Source organism: Python bivittatus, unplaced genomic scaffold, assembly GCF_059951505.1.
Source record: "Python bivittatus isolate LINGU-HERP-01145 unplaced genomic scaffold, Pbiv_v1 ctg000790_np1212, whole genome shotgun sequence".
Lineage (NCBI taxonomy): Eukaryota > Metazoa > Chordata > Lepidosauria > Squamata > Pythonidae > Python > Python bivittatus.
The window spans coordinates 171,570-194,573 of NW_028277110.1; the positions used below are offsets into that span (position 1 = coordinate 171,570).

Below are 23,004 nucleotides of genomic sequence, written 5' to 3' on the forward strand. Positions count from 1 at the left end.
GGAATACATTTCAGCCCTACCAGAATATCTTTATTTCAAGATATGTTCCATGTTTTTCAATAAGCTACATTTGGCAGAGTTCACACATGATAGGGATAAGCTGTCATTCCTAAGCTGCAATCACTGGGTCACCTGGCATGCTAAGCCTAAATCAGACAGAACATACTGGCTGTGTTCATATACAAGGTTTGCTTAGTTTTGCATGCTGTGTAGTCTGAACTCAGCCAGTTTTTGTAAACCCTGGCTTCTAGTATGGTTTATACGAACCCATCCAGGGAATGAATAAACTGCAAGTCATGCTATCAGATTTCTTGGGGGTTCAGTTTTAGATTAGCTTTTGGGGGGGGGAGATTAGGATGAAAGATGGCTTTTCAATTGTGCAGATGAAACAGAATTGCTGTTTGTCCCTTGATTCAACATGCAACGTGTTGCAAAGTGCTCTCCTTCTTGCCTAACCCCACCACCAACCTCCCTGTATTTCACCACAATTTCTAAGATCTGCTAAGGGCACGAAACGGTTCTAGTAACAAAATACTGCCAGCCACACTTGCTTTCTGCCTACACTGTTCCACACCAGCCATTTGTTCATCCTGGTTACCAGCACTCAATACTCCCAACTGTGTTATTCTTACATGGAGCAAAGTCTCTCCCCAATGGTCCAACTCTTTGACAATCCAGGTCTCAGGAAGGCAGGAGATGAGGACCTTTTTCAGTCTTGACATCCACAACTGAATTGGCTCTCCAGAACCAGAAACAGCCCCACAGGGAGCTTCGTTGATTTCCTTAATCTTGGCTTATTGAATAAACCATAATCCAGGTCAAAATACACATTAATCTATAAATCATACTTCACAAAGCACAAAAGCTGACTTTAGGTCAGTCACTCTCTCTCAGCCCAGCCTACAGGACCATTAGGTATGTTCGCTACCTTGAGATATAGATATAGATATAGATATATAGATATAGATATAAAGGTGTGATAAAATATAATAATAATAATAATCAGAGCTGGATCACACTTCCCACTAAGTACATAATAGCCAGGCTGGCACCAGATTAGCATGCAGTTGGCTAGTTTGTGGGTGAAGGTTTGGGGTGGATATCAAGTTGTTTTTGACTCCTATGTGGTGTCAAGGAGTTGAAAATGACCTGATGGCACATAATAATAATAAAAAAAATCATTTGTGCACATGCTTACCCATGCTATATTTTTTAAACATGGTTATTTCACAGCTTATAGTAAGATAAGCAAAAAAAAAAAATTGCAGCTGTAATACAATTAAAATATGTATATGCAAAATCCATATCGAAATGACCTAGAACTTTAAAAAGAAAGGGAAAGGTTCATATAGAGTTAGTTCAGGATTAATAAATACTTGGCTCAATCCTCTAACGGAAGACACTCTGCACCTTTTCCTTTTTACAGTCTAAGGACCTGCCAGAACTCGGGCCATTCACCTCCCCTGAATCTGCAGTTTGACATCTGGCAGGTGGTCGTCTTTCCAGCCACCAAACCACCGCAGCTTATCAAACTGACCCCGTTTCCTAGGTCTGCCGAGCCAGGTTTCGCTCAGATCGCACCGCAGGGTGAAACCCCGTGCCTTAGTTTGCAGCTGTGCCAAAGCCTCTCTCCAGCTGTTATCAGCTGGCGCCTTGTTGTTTTGAAGCCTCAAGGTTAAAAAAAAACCCTCCGCCTGAAGGGGGCGCTCTGGCTCCTCCTTGACCTCCCCCGCCCCCTCGCCTTGTCTCCCTCCGTCCGCGTCGAGCTTCTCAGCCGAAGAGCGAGAGGCTCGAAGTGCGCCCGCGCCCGCGCCCGCCCTCCCGTTTCCTTTCCCTCCCTGGCTCGCAGGAGTCGGGGGTCGCCGACGCGATTGCCCTTCCCGCGCAGGCGCCCCCGCGCGAGCCGGGGACAAGTCCCCGGTGCGCGTGCGCATAAAGCTCACCCGCGCCCCCAACTCCCCTCCATCGCAGGCTCCGCCCACCCAGCGAGGGAGGGACCGCTGCGCAGTTACCGGAGAGGCAGCAGCGACTGCGGCGGCCGGACTCGGCGGAGGCGGCAGCAGCGGAGGCGGCCTCGCGGCGAACGAGCCTTCCCCCTCAGCAACAGCAGCCGCGCCCCCCACCGCCGCCATGGTGAAGATCGCTTTCCAGTCGCCCTTCGCCCAGAAGGACGAGCCCAAGAAGGAGGCGGCAGAGGCGCTGGTGGCCGAGCAGGTGAGGAGAGCGGCGGCGGCGGGCCGCCATTTTGTGTCGGGGGGACCGCGAAGCCCCTGCGCCGCGCTCCCCTCCCCGGGCAAAATGGCGGCGGGCCCTCCGCGTTCTCATCCCCCGCGGGGGGCTTTGTAGCCCACCGCCGGGCGAGGGGGAACCCCGGGCGCGGAAGGAGGAATGGGCCGCCCTGACTCCCCCCGACTCCAGCTGGTTCACCCGAGTGGGCGTGTGGGGTAAATAACGGGATGCATCGAATAAATGTACGCGGCTGCTCAGCGCCCCCGGGCGAGTTGGGCAAACGCCTCCCTTGCTGGCCGGGAAGGCCACCGGGGCGCATGTGAGTGTGCCCGCCTTAGACCAACATCCGTGCAACTGAGCCCTACGTGTAGAGCAGGAGGGTCAGCCCCTCTCAGCCTAGAGCTGGGTCTACGCATCAGTGGGCTTCCTCTTGGCGTAAATGTAACTTAGGCTGCGCTGGGTACGTGCAAATAATCCTCCTGTTGGGATTCATGGTTATCTAGAGAATGTTTTTTAAACCTATCACGTCCTCTTTACTGATAGTGGACCACCACCCTAACATCATCTCTGCTTAGGCATCTTTTTTCCCCGCTTCACTGAATCCCGTGCCTGGTATTGACTTTCTGAATTCTGTGTCTTGCGTGGGGGGGGGAAAGAAGTGGTATGTGGTTAGATAATACATAATACTGAAACAAATAGAGTCTGGTGTTAGTAAGACTAATAGTCTTCTAGTGCTAGTAGAGTCATGTTAGCGAGATAATGGTCATGTAGGTAAGCATAGAGAGAAAGATATACGATAGACATAAATATATTTTCATTTGTAGGGTAGCAGCGCTTCTCTGTCCAATTTGAGGATCTCTCTTAACCCATCAGGGAACCTGCCCTGGTTCGTGAGTTGACCCTTCAGATTGAGGAAGGCAGCGAGAGTCCCGTTCTCAGTCCCGTGGACAGGAAGAGACAGGCATTGCAGATAGAGTTCTCTGTTTTCTGAGGTTCCCTTCATTGCAACAGCCTGCCGACTTCGAATGCTTTCAGATTATTCTTGTTCCTGTTCCTTTGCAAAATGCTAGTTATTTGGATGAAAGGGATAAACTTATTTTACCATCAAATGTACTTTTTTTTGGCTACCCCTATATGGGAATAATGTGTGATGTTTATAATTTGCTTCAAAAGGAATTTTAGGAACTTGATCTATAAATTAAAAATCCCATTTTCTTTTTTTTAAACCTATTAATGAGAGGGTGATGGCAATGCCATAGCCCATCTTTGGTTAGGATATAATCTCACTGGAGATAATTCACCAGGTGAGAACTATTGAAATTAGTAGTTTCTTGGCTTTAGAGTGTTTAAATTTGGAGGCCTATATTAAAACTTGATTTTGCTTTGAAACCCTGATAGTGCTCAAAACAAATTTTCCTTCAGAACTGACCCACATGCGGAAAGATTTTGGGGTGCACGTAACACCATTGCTGGTAGGGATTTTTGACCAGCACTGAAAGGAAGTTTAAAAGATTAGTTGAGGTATATAACTAGTAACAGCACAAAGAATGCCAAATCTGTGCCTGTGCATGGACACAGAGTTCAGCGCTGTCTGAATTATGCATTTGGTTTGAACAGTTTAGGAGTCTAAGGGTGCTTATTTTCAGTGGGAATGCTGGTATAATCTGCAAAATTATTTGATTTCCTGTGTTTGCCTTCAAAACAACTCTGACTCATTCCAGTTTATAAAAAGTAAAAGCTGCTTTGTTGATAGCATACATGTTTGTGCCTGATTATATTTGGAAGTTACTGAAAACATTTTTTTCATGCTGCTTGTATATACAGGACAATTTCAGGCAGTTTAAAGCCTCTGCTTTGTGACAAGTATTGATGCTTTGTCCCTAATGGCTGAATTTTCCATACCTGACTGATATTACACACTGTTCTCTTTAAAATGCCATGTAAAATGCTTCTGTGGAGTTCAGAGATTGCTCTACTCTTGCAAAGAACAGTTGCTTAAATTCCTTAATCTCATGCAGAATACAGGCATAAAGCCATATAAGATGTATACATATGAAATAATTTTACCAGCTGGTGCACACTAACCACATTCCACTAACTTGTAGAGCTCTGTTTAAACTCAGGAAATTATAAAGTTTGTGTAACATCAATTTTTTAATTGTTTAAAGAGAAAAGTGTAGGACTGCAATGTGACAGCCACAACTGTGTGTTAAAATATAATCTAGTAGGCTAAAGAACAGCACAGGGAATATTTATATGTGCTATATATTTTTTATTAAGAGTTTTGAATAGAAGATAAAAGCTGACAATAACTAATGTAAAAAGAAAGGAAAAAGAAAAAAGACAAAGTGCAAAAAGAATGAAAAGAAATAGAAAATCAGAAGCTACTTTTTCTGTTTGCATGAAACAGAAAAAAATTATAGAAAAAAGAGAGCTTTCCTTTTTATAACCACAGAGTAAAAAGCAATTTTGTAATTGTGTTTATATTTGCTGGAATATTTATATGTACTCCATAGGTATTTGAATTTTGGGGAAATGGTTTTATTTTCATTGTCATATTTCAGCATATGCAAAGTAAAATCCCTAAACCTAAGAAACTGGACCTGGGTTCATGGTGGATTAGAGGATGTTGTAAAATTAAACATAATGTGCATAAAATTCACAATTAGCTTTTTTTAAAGCCCCAGTCTTCAGAAGCCCCATTCTTGTAGTGGGATTTTTGAGAAAAGAGTCCCACAACTGGATTATTGCCCTGTATTAGTTTTAATGAAAAAAATGCATTAATATCAGACTCCTAGGGAACTAGGAGTAGATCTTCAAATATGCCATGGTGTCTCACCATTATAAATAGATCCATATCTTAAGATAGGGATGCTTGGCCTTTTCCAGTTAGTGGTCCCATTGGGATTTTTTTTTTTTTTTTGAATCGCTCCTGGGTTAGCTTGCCTATTCACAAAATCCCTGCCATAGGAGACATAAATAGTTCCAAAGCACCATTTTGTCAAAATGCTGCCACTGTCTCTCTGAACACTTCTTTCTATTCCTGTTTTCTTTTGCTCTTTTTGCGGACAGCTGGGTGCTTTCCAAGCAAAGTAATGGTAGAATCCTGTTACCAGTTTTTATTTTCTGAAAGGCTGAGAGGGATTCTTGGATATGAACGTGATGCTGGAGGTTGGACCTCTGTTTTGCAGTAGGCAGACTTCCCATTTTAAAGTAATAAATTAATGCGTATAAAGTGGGGTGGGCCAGGCAGGTTGGCCGTGCCTAGAGGTGTCTGCGAGCACAGTAATGCCTTTGGGCTTTATGTTTGCAACACCAGCCTTAAGCTATGTACCTAAGCATGTTTTATATGAAGGCCAACTCTATGTACACACCCAGGATTTCCCTTAGAAGAACATGATAAAGATCAAATGTCACCTCACCCAGTGGTAGTTTGATTAGACAGTCTTAGTTTCCTTTCTGGTGGCCAGAGTAGAGGCAAAGTGGGTTATAGGGAGCCCTGTCAAACATTAGATAGGAAAGTTGCTTTGTTTGTTATTACAGATGTTTCCTGTGTCCTTAGTCTACTTTCAGTTTAAGTCAAATGACAACATGCTGAGCCAAAATGTGCACGTAGTATGTCTCTTCTCTCCCTCCCCACCCCCAAATTTCCAACAGCAATTGGGAGACTTGCTTTTCCAGTATGTTGCAAATCATCTGAAGCTTCTGCAAGCAAAAGCATTGCTGGGGATTATCTTTGCAATTCAGTAGCTGTGAATGTTCATATCAATCAGCAAGTGGCAGCAATAGATAAGGTTTCCAAAAAAGCAGAGTTGCAATAAAGTATCATGGTGTTGAATCTTCTGTTTCTGTCACTGTTCCTGAAAGTATGTTTGTGCTATACTCCCCCCGCCCCCTGGTAATTGGAACCGGCTTATTTTGGGGCCTATTACAATCACAATTTAACCTACATCACAGCAATGTTGTTGTGGGGTAAAATGAGAGAGAGTGCTGTGCATATGATGAGTTCCTGAACAAAATATAAGATATGAAGCTGGTAAATACGTACTTGAAGCCATGTCTTCCCCCTTTGCATTTAATTTGAGACATAGGATATGCAAGTAGTTTCAACAGTGTCTGGGCTACTTGAAAGTGTTGCTGTTCATATTGTAAGGAATCTCTACTGGCAGATACTTGGAAAGATGAATATACCAAGGGGTTTGGTATATTTGCAGTTTCATTTAGTACTAAATATTAAGTAGATGTATATGTCTGACTATTGATGAATGAGATTACAGATCAGAAAATTAAGCATCTGTATGGCTGATCACATTCTAATATGAATTTAGATCAGTGCAGTGTAAGAGTTCTATTGTTTTTATTGTTTTGTTGAACTGCACTTCCAGTATATGGACTTGGAACCATCTCACATTGTTCCATGAATGTTTTCAAGCAAGGGTAAAGGCAAAATAAGTGACTCCAGTTTCCTGTCCTGAGAAGGGTTTTTGTTTTGTTTGTTTTGTTTTGTGTTTGCCTTCAAGTCAGTATTGACTCCTGACGACTGCCTGGAGTTTTCTTGGCAAGATTTCAGAAGTGGCTTGCCATTGCCTGTTTCCTAGGGCTGAGAGAGAGTGACTGGCCCAAGGTTGCCCAGTTGGCTTTGTGCCTAAAACAGGACTAGAATTCACAATCTCCAGGTTTCTGGCCTGATGACTTAACCACTACAGCAACCTGGCTCTCTTGAGAATGTTTAGAAGAATGCAAGCCTTGCAGAAACTGTAAGTTAAGAAGGCATAACAATTAAAAGTATTAATCTTCAAGTGTTAATTTTGGGAATTTTGTTATGAATCTTCAAATTTACTCCTGAGAGCCTTTGTTCCATTACAGAAGTCATCAGTTGCATAGGTAAGGGAAATTCAGATTGAATGATCCAAGCAAATAGAATATTTCTGTTGGCAAGGATATTTAACTACTCTGATCTGTAAAATGCTGCATAAGCATTTGTGTCAGTTGCTGATACAAAAGTTTTTGTTGGGAATTCCTAGTGAAGTATAAAGAAATCTGTGTTTCTTGCTTACACAGGTAGTTCATTAGCTTTTGTCTTGCTTAATTCTAGCTCAGTGTAATGGCTCTAGACAAGCTGCAGCATTTTTTTTATGCCTGACTTTTGATTATCTAGGGTATTTGCATTATTTAAGTGTCACATTTAAAGCAGATTTTTTAAAAAACATTTTTTTCAGGATAGAATCAATTACCTGAGCGAAATCACCTTCATACTTTGTATTTACCAATATGGACTCTTCATGAGCTGTTGATAGTTGTGGAACAGATCCATAATTGTTCTAATAAGTAAATGTAAGTAGAATCCAAGCAATTAATTTGCTGAAGATATTCAAATAATTGGGCTATTTGTTTTGTCTTTTTTCTAGATTTTGAAGACTGGCAATTCTAGCATTGTTTATTGGGACACAAAAGTTGCTTCAGCAGCATATTTTAGGTTCTGGAGAATTCCAGCTTTTTTTTTTTTTGGTTCCATAGCATTGTGATGCTTCACTTTCTATTCTTGATTATATATAGTTCCTCTTTTAACTTACCCTGATGCAAAACCCAGAGCTGATGCAAAAGAATACACACATGAGCATATCTGAATGTCCACATAGAAATCTAGGATAAGGGATTAAGTTTATTGCTACTCTTGCTAAATAAAATAGGTAGGTAGGTAGATAATGATGGATGGATGGACAGAGACAGATGGAGAGATATATTTTGCAGTTGATTTATATGGGATGATTCTACAGAAATCTTCCAAGAGATTGCTGTTGTCCCTTCCCTCTATTATGGCATGCTTAATTCTGAACTACACCATGTTGTTGAACTGTGAGAAAACGCTTCCTCTTCAGGTCAGGCATTATGAACATGTGCTGTGGCTTAGATACCTAAAAGACCAGAATTGACAGGTGGGAACCAGATAATGATTGTAGGAAATGGAGTACCTGTTCTGGACTAGAAACAGTTTTTAATGTCTCTTGCCTCAAATCACAACCAGAATACTCTCTAACTTTCTGACTAACCCATACTGTGATTTGGTTTTGTATAAATCTGTTGATAATGTATTATGTTTTAGCTAAGCTTGTAGGGATGCCATGTTGGGAACTGCTGGGGGCAGGTAATGTCCACCTGCATTGCTCAACTTGCCTCATCTGGATTTCATTCCACTGAGACCTAAGAGAACCAAAATGTTCCAGGTTTGGGTTCTCCCAAACTGACTGGTCTGCAAGAGTTCTGCAGGACTAGAACACAAGGGTTTGGTCTGGGTTTAAAACAACACATTGTTTCTCTTTCATATACTCTCCTAATATGTTTGATTCAAATAGGGTACATTTTCAGGAAAAAGCTGTAAAGGAAATTGACATAGGAATAGTTTTATAATACTGATTTTTCTCTAGATTTAACTCAGTCCTCTTATAAGCTTGATAGTGGTGTATAGGCAGATTTCACATACTGCACTGTACTGTAACTTGATTTTGATTTGGCATGTTACGTGAATCCAGCTATTATGTACCATGGTTTGTGTCTTAATGTGTTGTGTGAACCCAGCCAATTGTGGTTTATTCAAGAAAACATTTAAGCTAATAAATGTATAGTACGACATATGAACCTAATTTTTAGCCTGGTTCACGTGTTGAACTAAGCCAAGGATTTTTTTTAGCCAAACTACTATATTTTGATTAATATAGAAGTCTTAATTTTTGCAGACTATTTAAACTTGGGCAAATCATATTAGGTACTATTCACTTGAAAAACAGTGGTGATGTATATAAAGTAGTCTGACTTTCTGAAGAAAGAATCAGGCAGAAGAACAGAACAACTGAATTGCACTATTTAATGCCTGAGTAATTTCCTGGGTTGAAGAATAGAAATTCAGCAATTTTGAGGCAATAATCTAGTTGTTCCATTCTGATTCTTGGAAGATAGCATGGTGAAAAATCTGTAGTCTCTGATGGAGAACTCAGAAGAGCACTTACAGTATGTGACTTGGCAGCTGGATTTGTGAAGGCATAATAAACATATTTTTGTAACTTGTCCTCTACCAAGAAGACCTTTACACCAATTGCTTTGGTATAAACCTTGGCACCAAGCATAGCATCTGGGCACCCCTTGAAGTAGCTTTTCAGAGTGATACGGAATGTGAGTTGAACCTTACCTTTGCATTTGGCACAAATATTGTGATCTTGGGACAAAACACTGTTGTCTTACGCATTGTTTCACTTGGGAATGTGATGTCATCCTATTGATTCAAGGAAAAGAATAATTTCTTCTCTAAGACAATAGAAAACTTAAACCTTTTCTCTGTGTTTTAAAGGATCCAGAAGTTGCAACACACAACCGTGAAAATTCCTCTGGAAGATGTCTGCTGACTCTTTTGGGACTTGCCTTCATTTTAGCTGGAGTAGTGGTTGGGGGAGCCTGCATCTACAAGTATTTCATGCCAAAGGTATTAGAAAGTTGATTATTCTCCTATCTTTACCTTCCCAACAGGAAACAGCAGTTCAGAGCTGACTGCTTTCCCCCTGATTTTTAGTTGCTTCAATCTGACTGACTCTAGGCAGCATATATTCAACAATATACACAAGTAGTCCTTGAAAGTATTCCAAAATAGTTCAGTTTTTACAATCTTCTGGAAGGAAATGAAGGAAGGGGCCACCATGATCTCAGGGAATACGTTATTCCTTAGGAGGGGGCACCAACAAAGAATGCCTCCTTTTTGGTGACCATTCCTTGATAAGAGGAGATCCTCACTGTTTATATACATTGGGCAGCAGATTCTACCCAAATAGGCAGTTTCAAAAATAGCCAGTTCTCAATCTTACAAGGCTTGGTAAGTGATAACTCATACCTTAAATGGCCAGTAACCAAAGAATTTGCCATAACAGAGGTGTAATATTGCAACATTATCCAGTGGTCAGCTGTATTCCACACCTGTTGAAATTTCTGGATCATCTTCAGGGGTAGCTCCATACAAAGCAAATTACAGTGATTGAATCAAGAAGTGACAAGGTTATCTGTGACTCTAGTTACTCTCCCCATTCTACGTCTTCTCTGCATAAAATGAATGACTTGAGAAGGGGAAGTTCCCTTCGTGTTCCTCCTTCGTGTTTTGTGTCCCAAGGACTCACTTCAGAGGTACGTTGACATACCCCAGTCCTTTTCCAGCTAATGGTCAGTGCACAACATGCAGATGCCTCTTGTGGTCTCCCAGGATCTTCAGTAGTAAGCTGGCAGCATTCTTCTCTTTTCCATGGCTGCCTTGGCAGGTCTCATTCTGTGGCACATCACAGGAATATGCAGGTCTGCCTTTGAGATGGCCTGGAATGGCCATCTTTGAAGGTGCTAGAACCAGCTTGAGTTCTAAAATAAATGCATCCTAAATAAATTACAAAAGCTGTCCAATTAAAACACACATTTTTGTTTGCCAGTATATGCAAGCATGACTTAATCCTGAGGTAGTTACATTTTAAAAGGCTGCATTCACTTTAATCTAAAATGACATCATCCTTGTTAACATTAGCAGCCCTACTTTTTGCTTTGGTGTGTTTCAGAAACATAAATCTTGCACTTGTGGATTGCCCATGGCTGCATTTTAGATAGGCATAGCTTTCCATGTTATTGACAGAATCCAGCAGATTGAAACATTGAATCAAGAGGGATTTATTAAGATGTTTCAGATCTCAGTTATCACTTTCCAGGATCATGGTACTGTTCTGCATTGCCTCTAGATATGGAAAATTATTCTTTCTAGCATGTTTGTACTAGGATTTTCCCAAGTGGATAGATACTGCTATCTAATGGCACATAGTTCTGTTTAATGTTAAATATATCTGTTACAGTATCTTAATCTATAATACATTGGTGATTCGGTATATGTTGCATAGTAATGTTTGTGTGCATTCCAGTTGTGGTATAGGAATACTGTTTTTGTAAACAGAAGGCTTCCTTGCAGCATTTCCCTTTTTTTTTAGTAATTGTTATGGGGACAAACTAGGGCAGGGGTGAGCAACTCAGTTTTATTCAGCCCTTAATCTGATTTCAAAAGCCCTTTGCAAGATCTGTCTCTTGCTTGGGAATTGCAGAAGGCTGTGTTGTTTCCAGCTCCTGCTGGCACTCAGTGCATGCCCCAGCAAATCACCTTGGTAGAGAAAGAGTTTTGTACTAGTGGCTCAGCAGGAGTAACAGAAAGCCTTAAACTGGGGGTTGGTATTCTCAGAGGAACCTTTGCTTCACTGGCCTAGTTTTGAGAGAAATGGAATGTTAAGTAGTGCTTTCTTTGCTCCTTCAGGAGTAACTGCTTGAGCAATCCCGGGACAGTTTAGTTAAATTAATTAATGTGCCTCTAAATAAATATTATAGCTGGTGACTTATGTCTTTAAAGAGCAAAATGTTCCGTGGCCAAATGTGTTACGTGGGAGAAGACAATCAGAATCAGGCAGCGGAACCATACTTCTTGCCCATCGCTGAAGAAGCTGATATCAGAGTGGCGGATAACATTGCCATCATTGATGTTCCTGTCCCAAAATTCTCTGACAGTGATCCGGCAGCTATTGTGCATGATTTTGACAGAGTGAGTTCTTTAAAAAAATATATCAAACCCCAACCCTATTGTGGGTTCTTTTCACTCTTTCTTTTGGTAACAGTTTTGATGGATGAGAACTGCTTTTTACTATGTGATTATTTGGGTTTTTATGCTTTTTCCCCTTCCAGTACTAAATTCTGGTATTCTTTTCTTTCCACCTACCCCTTGCTTTTCAAGTGCCAGTGATATGTGTATACTAAATGTAAAATAATATTTATTCTTTCTGGGAGAAATCTCAAAATAGGAACCCTATTTGCCCAACAACTTTCATTCTAGGAAATTGTATTCCCAAATAAAGGAAGAATGATTTGTTCACCAAAGTAGAGATTTTATGTACCTTAGAGGAAGCTTTCAGGAATGCTTCTTCTCTACCTGGTGTTTCCCTTCCTTCTCCAAGGTCATCTCCCTGGCTTTCTACACGTGGCACTGGCCAGCTATCCCAACTTGGCACGTTCCCGATCACAGCCAGATCTGGCAATGTTTATGGATGATGGGAGTTGCAGGCCAAATTAGTTGGAGGAGATCAGTTTAATTAAGGGCGGGGAGGTGGGGGAAAATCTTACAAAGGGATTCACACTACTCCCCTCCACCTCCCTGGAGGATAAGAGGGAGGGAAGGGAAGATAGAGAGATATGCAAGACTGTTATTCTGGCCTGTCTCAGTAAAGTATAGTTCTAGTCTTCCTGTGGAGTCTGTTTTCTGATCTGGTCTACCTTAAAGGACTAACACCACAGTCCTATACGCAGTTGACTGGGAATAAGCAATGCTTATTTCTGAAAGCATAGTTACAACTCACAAAATACCTTGGGACTGTGCCCACTCTTAGACAAACAGCATAGCCTTAATGGGGCTGCTGTCTTATTGTGCCTAAGTGGTAATCCTGTGAAATATTTACAGTTGTTTTCAGTCAGCGTTAAGAGGACAACTCTGCAAAACAACATTACTAGTTTGGAACCCCAGAAAAGAAATGATTCTCCTCTTCACTTCCTTGTTTATTTTAATTTAGTCCCTAGCATATGAAGGAGTGGGGGAACCTTTCAGTTTCAGCATTCTTCAGTGACTGAGGATGTTGCAAGTGGAAAAGATCAAGTATTATCCTCCCATTTTCCCTTTTTTACTTTTAATCTGATTCTTTCTTGATTACCTTGGATTTACCTGCCCTGCAATCTCTCATGCAACAATTGGACCTGATAATCCTACAGTAAGTGAGGCTTAAATATACCATCCCATACCCTTAATGCAGCTTGTCCCTCCTGGCACCTTCTTGATATGTTGAATCTGCAACTCTCAGATTTTCTGGCTGTTTCACATGAAAGTGCTACTAATATGACCTCTTAATTCTCTCTCTTTTAAACTTGAATTTTAAGTCACGAGATAATTCATAGAAATCAATCTTCAACATTTATCTCAGGAGTTTTATCATTTTACTGGTCACATGTGCTGGATTGCAAAAAGGAAATGTGTTCACAGATTGCTGCCATGAGAACAGCTTCCTACTTGAGAACCTCATTTCACTGAAAAAGCAATTTTTGGATGTAGCACAATGCTTTAAATTTCGTTGCATTGGCTTTTCAGATCAATTATATTAATTTCATTACAGTAATCTGTAAAGCACATAGTACTCTTTTATAAGGAGGTGATTTGAAACAATTGGCAGAAGTGAAAATCTATCATCTGTTACTGGATTTTTTCCCTTATATTCCTGTAGCTTCTGACAGCCTACCTTGATCTCCAGCTTGGTAACTGCTATGTGATCCCTCTGAACACCTCGGTGGTTATGCCGCCACGGAACCTGATAGATCTTTTTGCAAAATTAGCAGTAAGTAACACTTAGTGGATATATATGCATATTCTTACTTCAACTCATGTCTGCATGGAGAAAGTTTCGAATAACTCTCCCGCATCATTTCCAGGATTGCTGTGATCTAAGGTTGGTGAACCTATGCCCTTTCAGATCCTGTGTAAGTTGATGAGTTGGCATTTTTAACTCATAAAAGTCTAGAGCATCTGAAGTTGTAGGTGCTCACCAATTGCTGAGCGTATGTCCTTTATACTGTCCTCATTCCCCACCCATCTGTAACATTTTTAATTGCCTTCAGGTGTAACTTTAGGCATTGGTTGAAGTAACTGCAAATGTCTGAATTAAGAATGGTATTTTTTCCCCACAGACTGGTTCCTACTTGCCTCAGACTTACCTTGTTCGTGAAGAAATGGTTGTGACTGAAAAGATTGATAATGTGTCAGATCTGGGTGTATTCATTTACCAGCTCTGTGTAGGGAAGGAAACTTTCAGACTTCAGCGTAGGGAAAAGATCATTGGTGAGTATTTTAGATTTGGCATTTGTGTGACTTTCTGTCTTAAAGGGAAAAGCTGACATGGGAATGATAAAAGTTCAGTAAGCTTTTTGGTTCATTAAATGGAGGAATTTTCCACCAGGAATTACCCACTAGGAGCCAGCTATCATTCCTAGTGGGTATATATTGAGCCCCAAACTTTGAGTTAAACTCTACTAAAGCCCAAATTCTACTCTCTAGTTGCAGTTGAGCCCGGTTCTTACAGAATCAAGAACCATTTCTTTGTCTTCAGGCAGGCAGAAGAGAGCAAATGTTCTCCAGGATGTGAGACTGCCTTAAGATTTGAGTTGTGGTGCCAAGTAGATTAGCAGTGATTTCCTGACTGATCCTTTTTGTGTAGATGGGATAGGGTGTGGTGATAAGGAATGTAGTGTTGAATTGATTTCCTTAGTATTAGCTAATGAAATGAAGGGCATGTTACATAACAGTGTAGCACCCATCCTTTATATTGTCACTCATATCTTTTGCTGGGCCTACGGCTAATGTTCAGTAACCTTGAGTAGAGAAGGATACTGGAGAGTAGGACTATTTAGGCCATTCTGCATCCTCAGCTAATAGAGACTTTTAAACCAAGAGCAAAGTGCTTGGTTGTGCTTTAAATATTTTGATCTAGGAGCTTTTTTATTAGATCTGTAATCCTGCCGCTCCTATTTTAAGTACTTTTATGTATTCATACGCATTCCAAACAGCTGAGGTGACTTACACAGCCACTTTACCAGTGTCGGCACTCATATTCATGCTCCAAATGGCTTCCCTAAATCCTTTTTGCATCTTTGCTGACTACTTTAATCCATCCCTTTTTGGAAATTGGCACTTGCCTCTTGAAAGCTAATGTTTGAGAATGGACTTAGGCTTACTGCAGGGTTACTCCTGTCGGATGGAATTAGCAGGTCACAGTCAACTCATTGTGAGTACTGAATAGTAGCAACAGCATGACAAACATGGCAAATATTGTATCAGCTATATGGTCAGTCATATTTACAAGTTCATCTTCATTCTCTTATTACAAGGGCCAACAGTGGGTTCTTTTGTTTTGTTTTTTGCTACATGCTGTCCATGGCACCTTCAGGTGCAATTTAAGGATCGTAGAAATAGATACATCCCAGATCTTGTTTGTGAGGTCTAGCAAGATTTGGTGATTTATTCACCTTTTTTTTTAACGTATGGAAATGTATTTGTTTACTGGTATATTGGCTCATTTTTTGAATGTATTGCAACATTTTGTGAAAGTGTGCAGTAGTGCCTGTGGCCTGGAAGAACTGCTGACCCCTGCCTTCTTAGAATAGTCCTTTAATTGTTCTTAAGTTGTGCTAACCAATCAATCATCAATGGTATAGTAAAACAAAGTAGGGGAAATCTGCAAAGTGTGATTTCTGGAATTCTTTCTAGCCCTTTTACCAGCAGTGGTGGGGGGGGGGGTTCATTTTTTTCTTCTGCATGGTAAGTTAATGTGTCCTCTATGTGTTTTTCTGCTTTCCCATTCTATATTGCATTTGTAGGTGTGCACTGGGAAGCATGGGGCAGGCTACATAGGCTTTGCTTTTGGACATGTGACGGGGGGGTACGCTTCAATTGTCATTTGCCAAATTCTGAGCTTCTGCCCAGCTTCTTTCTTAGAACAGCATTGGAGGGATGTTTTTCTTTGCAATTCCGGGCCAGATCGCCCCTATTTTTAAACTCAGCCTTTCTTTTGCTTGGCTTGTTCCCTTACCCCAAATTTAGTCCCATTCTGTTCTGTTTTTGGAGAGTTATTCTACAGCTGGCATCCTGAGCCCCTTTATGTGACTTCTAACATCCAATTAAGTTGGAAAGAATAAAAAGGTAATGCCAGCTTGAAGAGCACATTTTGCATTCCATGTTGCAGTTTTAGCCCCATGGATGTCCAAAGAATGATGTTCATGGTAATGATTTTTTTAATAACAACTGAACATGGTTTTCCTGTTTTTTTCCTTCATTGACTTAAAGCTCCAGTATGATTTGATAAGCATTTACAGTTAGTTACTATAATTTAGTGTTTTTCAAACTTGACAACTTTTAAAATGGGTGGACTTCAAGTCCCCAGAATTCCCTAGCCAGCATGGGTGGCTAGGGAATTCTGAGAGTTGAAATCCACACATCTTAAAGTGGCCAAGTTTGAAAAACACTGCTATAACCGATCCTAAGGGGTTCATTTTGCAAAGTTGGAAACAAGTAAATTATTCTGCAATGTTTTCTTGCATATCAAAGACAGTTTAAAATTCTATATTTGTAGTATCACGTTCAATCTATCCGTTTTAACAGATAATTCCAAGAAAAATACTTTCCTGCAGAAATAAGTCTTATGTTTATGTTCTTCATGCACTTGCCTCCTCTCCCTAATGTTCTTAAAAAAAAAAAAAAATGAAACTCTAGATTCCTGTTAGCAATCAAAAGTACTGTTTCTAAGGGAAATGAAACTTTAAAACAGTTTATTATAACAATCTTTCAGTTCTTTAGCAAAATCTTGTCAATGCTGTAGCAAAACAAGTCATTCCTCTGGAAGAGCACCCTTTCAGTTCCATGCTGTGATTGGGTTTGGAGCATCATATGTAGCCTATAAAAGTTTGTTCAGGAAAGAAAATTCTGTTCTACCTGAGCTGCTCTGCTTCCCTGGGTAATTGGCATTGTGTTTTTTCTCTGTCTTTCTAGGCCTTCAAAAGCGCTCAGCTGAAAAGTGCCACATAATCCGACACTTTGAAAACTTGTTTGTTGTTGAGACCAAGATCTGTCTGCAGTGAAAAGTATAGGCTGGAAAATGACAATCACGCATCTCCATTAAAAATCCAAGCTTTACATCTTCAGTTTCAGAATTAAATGTGCAGTGATAATCAAAAGCCTTATGTTTCCTTTCTGTGGATTGCTTAGATTAAAAGAAAACCCTTTAAATTCACAATAGGCTTTTCTTTGAAACTTGTGGTGCTGCTAAATTTTTCAGCTCCTTCAATTTTGAATAGCAACATTTTAAAAACTGATTATCCTCTTAAACATCTGTATGTCTGTTTCAGACTTACGAAACAAATTGAGATCCAAATACCAATTCCTGCATAAACATATAATCTAATCATTACTTGACTCTTCACAAAAACTAATGCATTAATCTCTAGTTTGCACTTTGGTTTCTAGATCCATAAAATTGTTCTGCACTTGGTTTCCCACTAGGGAAGCAGAAAAGACACATCAAGATTTTAAGGGTTTATTTAAACTTCATTTGTGAAGCATGTAACTTTAACCTTGGTAATCATAAGCAGCTAACATTGCTTTTTTCATTCTGTGCAATTACTGTATTAAATTTGTATGTATATTTGGAACCTATCTTGAGCTGACTTTGCTACTTTAATTCCTCCCTCTTTCGTTTGTTGTGATATTTAGTTGTATAGCTGAGCACATTTATTCTTAAAAGCTTTTACATTGGTATTTTGGGTTGCTGGGCCTACTTCTTAACATCTTAAATGCAAGTGTATGTAATAAACATTTTTATTAGGTCCAGTTATCAGCGTTTCCATAGCTGTAAATTCCTATCTTGTGAAACTTCTAGAGCAGACCTTATAAGCAAGTTACCACTATTACTGCAGAGATCTTATCCTTGCTTAGGATTGTGGTCTGAGATGGCAAAGGGATTCCTAGAGAGCTGCAAACTGAGTATTTTATAAGGGACTTTATATTTCACGCAGATTCTGCAACCCTCTAATAAATGTTTCTCTTAAGATTGTGGTGGTGGCTTCCATTATTTTCTGGCTGCAAAAGTAATTGGGGAAAGCACATTTTACAGGGTTTTGAACTCAATAGCATTGGTGCAGTTCTCAGTTTTCTTTCAGGATGTTCTCATGTGCATTGACGTGTCAAATTGTCAATTTTAGTGTGAGTCCAGAGGCTCCTGAACAGGATGTGAACGATACTGTCCACGTCTTGAAGCCTGTATGCAAGGTGTTGTGCTCGGAAAGGTTCTGGCGCACACAGCTGTAGTGGAATATTGTGTTCATTCTGAAATTATTGCTTAGTTCTTGGATGACAAGGGAATGACTGAGTAACACTTCTAGTTATTAAGTATCAGATTTACTTGCCTTTTCAGTTGATTACAAAAAAAGTTACTAGTAGATAGTTCGAGAAAAAAGTATGCCTTTGTGATTTATATAATGTTTCAGAATTCAGTTTGTTGTTGGGAAGAACTGTGATTTATTTGTTAGCCATAAATCCTCTCCAGTAGATTTGCGTCATTGTCTCCTTTCTTGAATACAAATGCAAAATCCTCTAGGTCAGCTTAGCCACAACAGAGCATGCAAGTTTCGTAAGCTTCGGGCTTTCCTTTGGTCCTTTAAAAGATGTTCCAGATTTCACTACTGTTTTGGGAGTGTGCAGCCTTGGTAGTGAGGGAATTAAAGGTGGTAACTGCTTTGCTCCACAGTGCCTGTTCTATTGTGTAGAGACAGTAAACAACTTCTGTTAACCAGTTTGGAACTTCCTGATCTGTTCCAGGGAAGGGGGCAAGGCAGAACTTAATTTAGTTTGGTTTACTATTAATTTGATTAATCGTTTACATAGTTTCCCGAGCGCACAGTAATTCTGCCTCCTGTTGAATTAATCATAATTTGATGGCAACTTTTGGAGGGGCAGCAGCCAGCGCTTTCCAAGAAGTAGTTGTGCGTTATGAGCTGTTGCATTTACTTTTTCTGCTAACAATAATTCTGGTGGGGTGGAATTAAAATTGGATTTTCCTTTACCATTCCAGGGTAATTTTCAAGGGAATTTTTTGGGCCATGGGTATAAGGAGACAATGACCTTGTGCCACAGGTGACGGTTTGTGGATCAATTATATTATTTTTCATAGGACTAACAACTGCAGATCTGGGCAGTCATCTTGCTGGAACTTGTTTGCTCAGCATGTCATACACTTTGCAAACTACTAGTAACTTAAGTATAATTTTCCTCCAGTCCTTCCATTGAAGTAGGGGAAAAAAATCCTGTGTGCCCACTAGATGGTGGCATTGGCAAGCAAAAGGAAATCAATTCCCTATTCCATGAACATAGGTGGCTTGTGTTCACCAACGGGAGGGCCAGTAGTCTGGAATGTGGCTGGGTGTAAATGCAATAAACAGTTTGAGTGAAGGCAGAGTTATCTTGAGAAGGTAGGAATAGCAGATGTCCATTTCCACATGATAGTTCCTTCCACACTTTAGGGCCCTGTAGATCCACACCACCATCACCAATTCTTGGGGCTGCGCCCCTTGGATTCAACAAAAAGTTTAATCCAACACTTTTTTGGATAGAGGGCACTGAGCAATAAGCTGCTCAAATGGCCCAAAACTCTGGCCACAGCTGTTGGTGATGTAATTCACTGGAAGGCCTCTGAAAGGTTGAGCAGCGGAATTGCAGCTCCAGCACTTCAGAGGAAATTTGGCCCAATCAAATTTCCAATTTGATCCAAAAGGGAAGGGGGGAAAAAAGCAGATACAGGTCTCGGTAGCCACTTTGTCAGAGCCCAAAAGCAGCTGGTGCTAGAAGAGCTGAGAGGAAGGCTTCTCTGCCTCACTCGTCCTTCAGATGCAGCCAGTGAAAGAGTGCAGAAATAGCTTGTTTGCCAGTTCCAAAATCTGTTGTTTCTTTGATAGGAGATGCATAAAAGAAATTAAGTAATCCCTCATGGACCCAAAGCCCAACCTGCATATACTTTGTGCAAGATGGGCGGCTATATAAATACAATAAATAAATAAAAATAGCAACCCTGATTTGCATGTTGGTTATTGAAGCACATCACTTGTAAGCAATGTAAAATTAACTAATTCCCGCCTGGTCCACTTTCTCATTTTTGTGCCCATTCTAGATTTGCCAACTGGCAAGAATAGGAGTTGTAGTTCAGCATAGCTAGAGGACACCACTTGCCCCATCTTGACATTGACAATCACATTATCTTTCAAAATGCAAACTAACAGACTTCCTTCCATGAGAAGTGCATCCCTGCATTCAAGAAGTGTCAAATCCAGGGGTTAATTAAATCCTGACATACATTGCCTGATAATTCAATTCTGATTGACACACATTCCCCTTGATATTCCCCTAAATCAGGATTTTCCAAAATGGTCAATATTCACCCCCATCCCCACCCCAGGGCTCATATTATTTGTAGTACTATTCAAGTATTAATTTCTTTTCATATAATAAATGTTTGGGGGTCAATGAACAATCTGAAACTACATGAAGAGGTCAATGAGCTGAAGAGTTTGGGGTCCCCTGTCCTAAATGCTTTTAAAAACCCTACATTTATGCAGCACCTTACATCTCATCAAATGTAACTTCATTACTTTGACAATTGTAACAGTAAACAACCTCGAGCAATAGTACTGCAGGGCCCAATAATAACTCAAACTGGTTTTAGATACATATTGTCATTGATCATCAATGGCCCTCTGCATTCTACCTAGATGTCCAGTCCTTTGCAAAATAAGATACAAATTGCCTTGGATGCGGTGACACCCCATTCTTTTGCATTCTGATGGGGAAACGCCTTTTCTCAGGCGCAGTTGGCCTTCCACCCAGAAAACTACATAAACAAGCCAAAACAAGCCTGTTTTTTTTCATGGATGCTTTTGCAAAGGGGAAAAAAAGACAAAATTGTGCATGAAAGATTCTGCTGTAGCAGTCTGGTGCGTATTTTAGTGGCAAGCAACAACCTTCTCAGTTGTTTACACACACACACACCCCAAATGGCTCCTGTGCCCCTTAAAAACTGAAATTAGAATAACCTGTATCTTATAGTATAGCCAAATCTTGTATATGGGCACCTCATGTAAGATCTCCAATGAGTGAAATTGCTACAACTTTGCAAAATTTGGGACTAGAGTGGGGATTAAACCTCCTGTAAAAATAGCCCCCGTCCATCTGACACTTTATTGTAAACCATTTTACTTTGACAGAATTTAGTTTCAACATGAATTTCCTAAGTCAGAAAAATAAGCGCTTCTGTTCCACTTCCTCTGAAAAGCGAGGGTTGAACACTCACATCTTTCTCACCACTCGAAGGAAACTTTTTGGGTGTTGTGGGGTGTTAGGGGATATTGTGCAGCTGTATGGGTAGTAAATAGTGTTGGTTACTCAGCTTTCAGCCCTCCCAGGTAAACCAGACAGGAAACATGACCAGATGAGCTAATTCTATTTTATAGTTAGGCTACGTTAACAGAATCTTGCAAGTCTGAAAGTACGATTCTCCCGCTGTCCCTGTTTCCCGCCTGATCAATTACAGTGGGTCCTTTCTAGGTTTCTTTCTCTGCCCGTTTCTCAGTTGTGGGCTTTCCCCCCCTTTATCTGATTGCTCCCTGGGCAGCATCTCTTCCCGCCCCCCCATCTTCCAAAGTCATTCTCACATTCCATTCTATGGGCATATATAACACCACTGCTTTGTGAGCTTCACTGGCTGCCAGGATGTTTCCGGGTGTAGTTCAAGAGTGCTGGTTGTCACCTTTAAAGTCTTTCATGGATTGGGACCAGGTTACCTGAGGGCCCATCTTCTCCCAGTTGTTTCTACCTGTCCAATCTGGTCTGACAGGATGGGCATCCTTCTCAAAGTCTTTTAGGAATGTCAGCTGGTGGGGACCAGGAGGTGTATTTTTCTGCCATAGTGCCTGCCCTCTGGAACATCTTTCTTCTGGAGATTAGGATGGCCCCATCTCTGTTGGCCTTTCATAAGGCCTTGAAGACTTGGTTATGTGCCCAGGCCTGGGGTCCCGAGTGTATGAAAGGCCCGTTTCCTGGTTAAGTTGACATCTATGGATTGTAGTTTTTTCTTGGCTGCTGTATGTATTTAATTGTTAGCATTGTGATTGTAATTTGGTTTTTAATTGATTTTATGATTGTTCACCGCCCAGAGTCACTTGTTTGAGATGGGTGGCCATAGAAATTGAATGGAATAGATAGATTAGATAGATAGATAGATAGATAGATAGATAGATAGATAGATAGATAGATAGATAGATAGGGGGGATGTTGCATTGAAGAATTCTTCTTAGCTATATCTCTCAGCAGGTCAACGTTAATGAGTTAATGAGGATCAAAGGGTGAAATCTGTTGCACGCTTTTGTGCTCTGGGTGATCTCCATAATATTGCCAACCAGTTTGCCAGGGAGGGCAACCTACAGTTTTATGGGGCACCAAAACTTCTTTTACAGTAGTACCCCAAGCTTAAGCTGCTGGATTTCTCCAGCAAAGTGGCCCCTTTTCAGCAAATTACTTTTGCTTGGTTTGGAGGACAGGATTCTTTTAAGGGTAGAAACAGAAGTGTAAATCACTGTAAGGTAAAATGTTCCTATTTCCTCTCTTTAACCTTCAAACCAAGTAAAAACAGACCCACCAAATGGGGCATCCCTTCTGAGGCCCCCTGGTAGTTGTAGTCCCTAAACCAGAAGGCACTCATCACTGCCCTGTGCCAACCCTACCAAGAGAAGTCATTTTGCTGCTTGTATTTTGGCTGGGGCAATCAAAAGACAGTTCTGAACACAGTGGCACTGTAGGCTTGTCTGTCTGCTTTGTAGAGTGAGTCACTGCACCAGCTACACATGTCAAGACAGTGGAAAGTGTGTGTTCTGAATTGGGGTGCTGCACTAAAAATGAATTAAAACATTTCACTGTCTGCCATTGGGGTGGGTGGCAATGTACTGAAAAATCACAGATTTCAAGTTCAGCTTAGAGTTGAGTGAGTAGCAGTCAACGTTGATTGATCTGGGAAGCTAAACAAACTTAGCCTTGGTTAGTAAATGGATGACAGACCTCCAGGGAATTTGGGGCTGAAAAGGAAATGCCAGAAG

At 40.7% G+C, this 23,004-nt stretch overlaps 1 protein-coding gene across 1 annotated transcript; it reads left to right on the plus strand.

Moving 5' to 3' along the window:
• Positions 1–1,956: 1,956 nt before the first annotated feature.
• On the plus strand, positions 1,957–17,923 carry ITM2A (integral membrane protein 2A). The gene is made up of 6 exons (XM_007426609.4): positions 1,957–2,214; positions 9,572–9,703; positions 11,639–11,827; positions 13,548–13,658; positions 14,008–14,158; positions 16,862–17,923. The coding sequence occupies exons 1-6, from the start codon at positions 2,131–2,133 to the stop codon at positions 16,948–16,950; spliced, it is 756 nt and encodes a 251-aa protein (XP_007426671.1). The 5' UTR covers positions 1,957–2,130; the 3' UTR covers positions 16,951–17,923.
• The last annotated feature ends 5,081 nt before the right edge of the window (positions 17,924–23,004 follow it).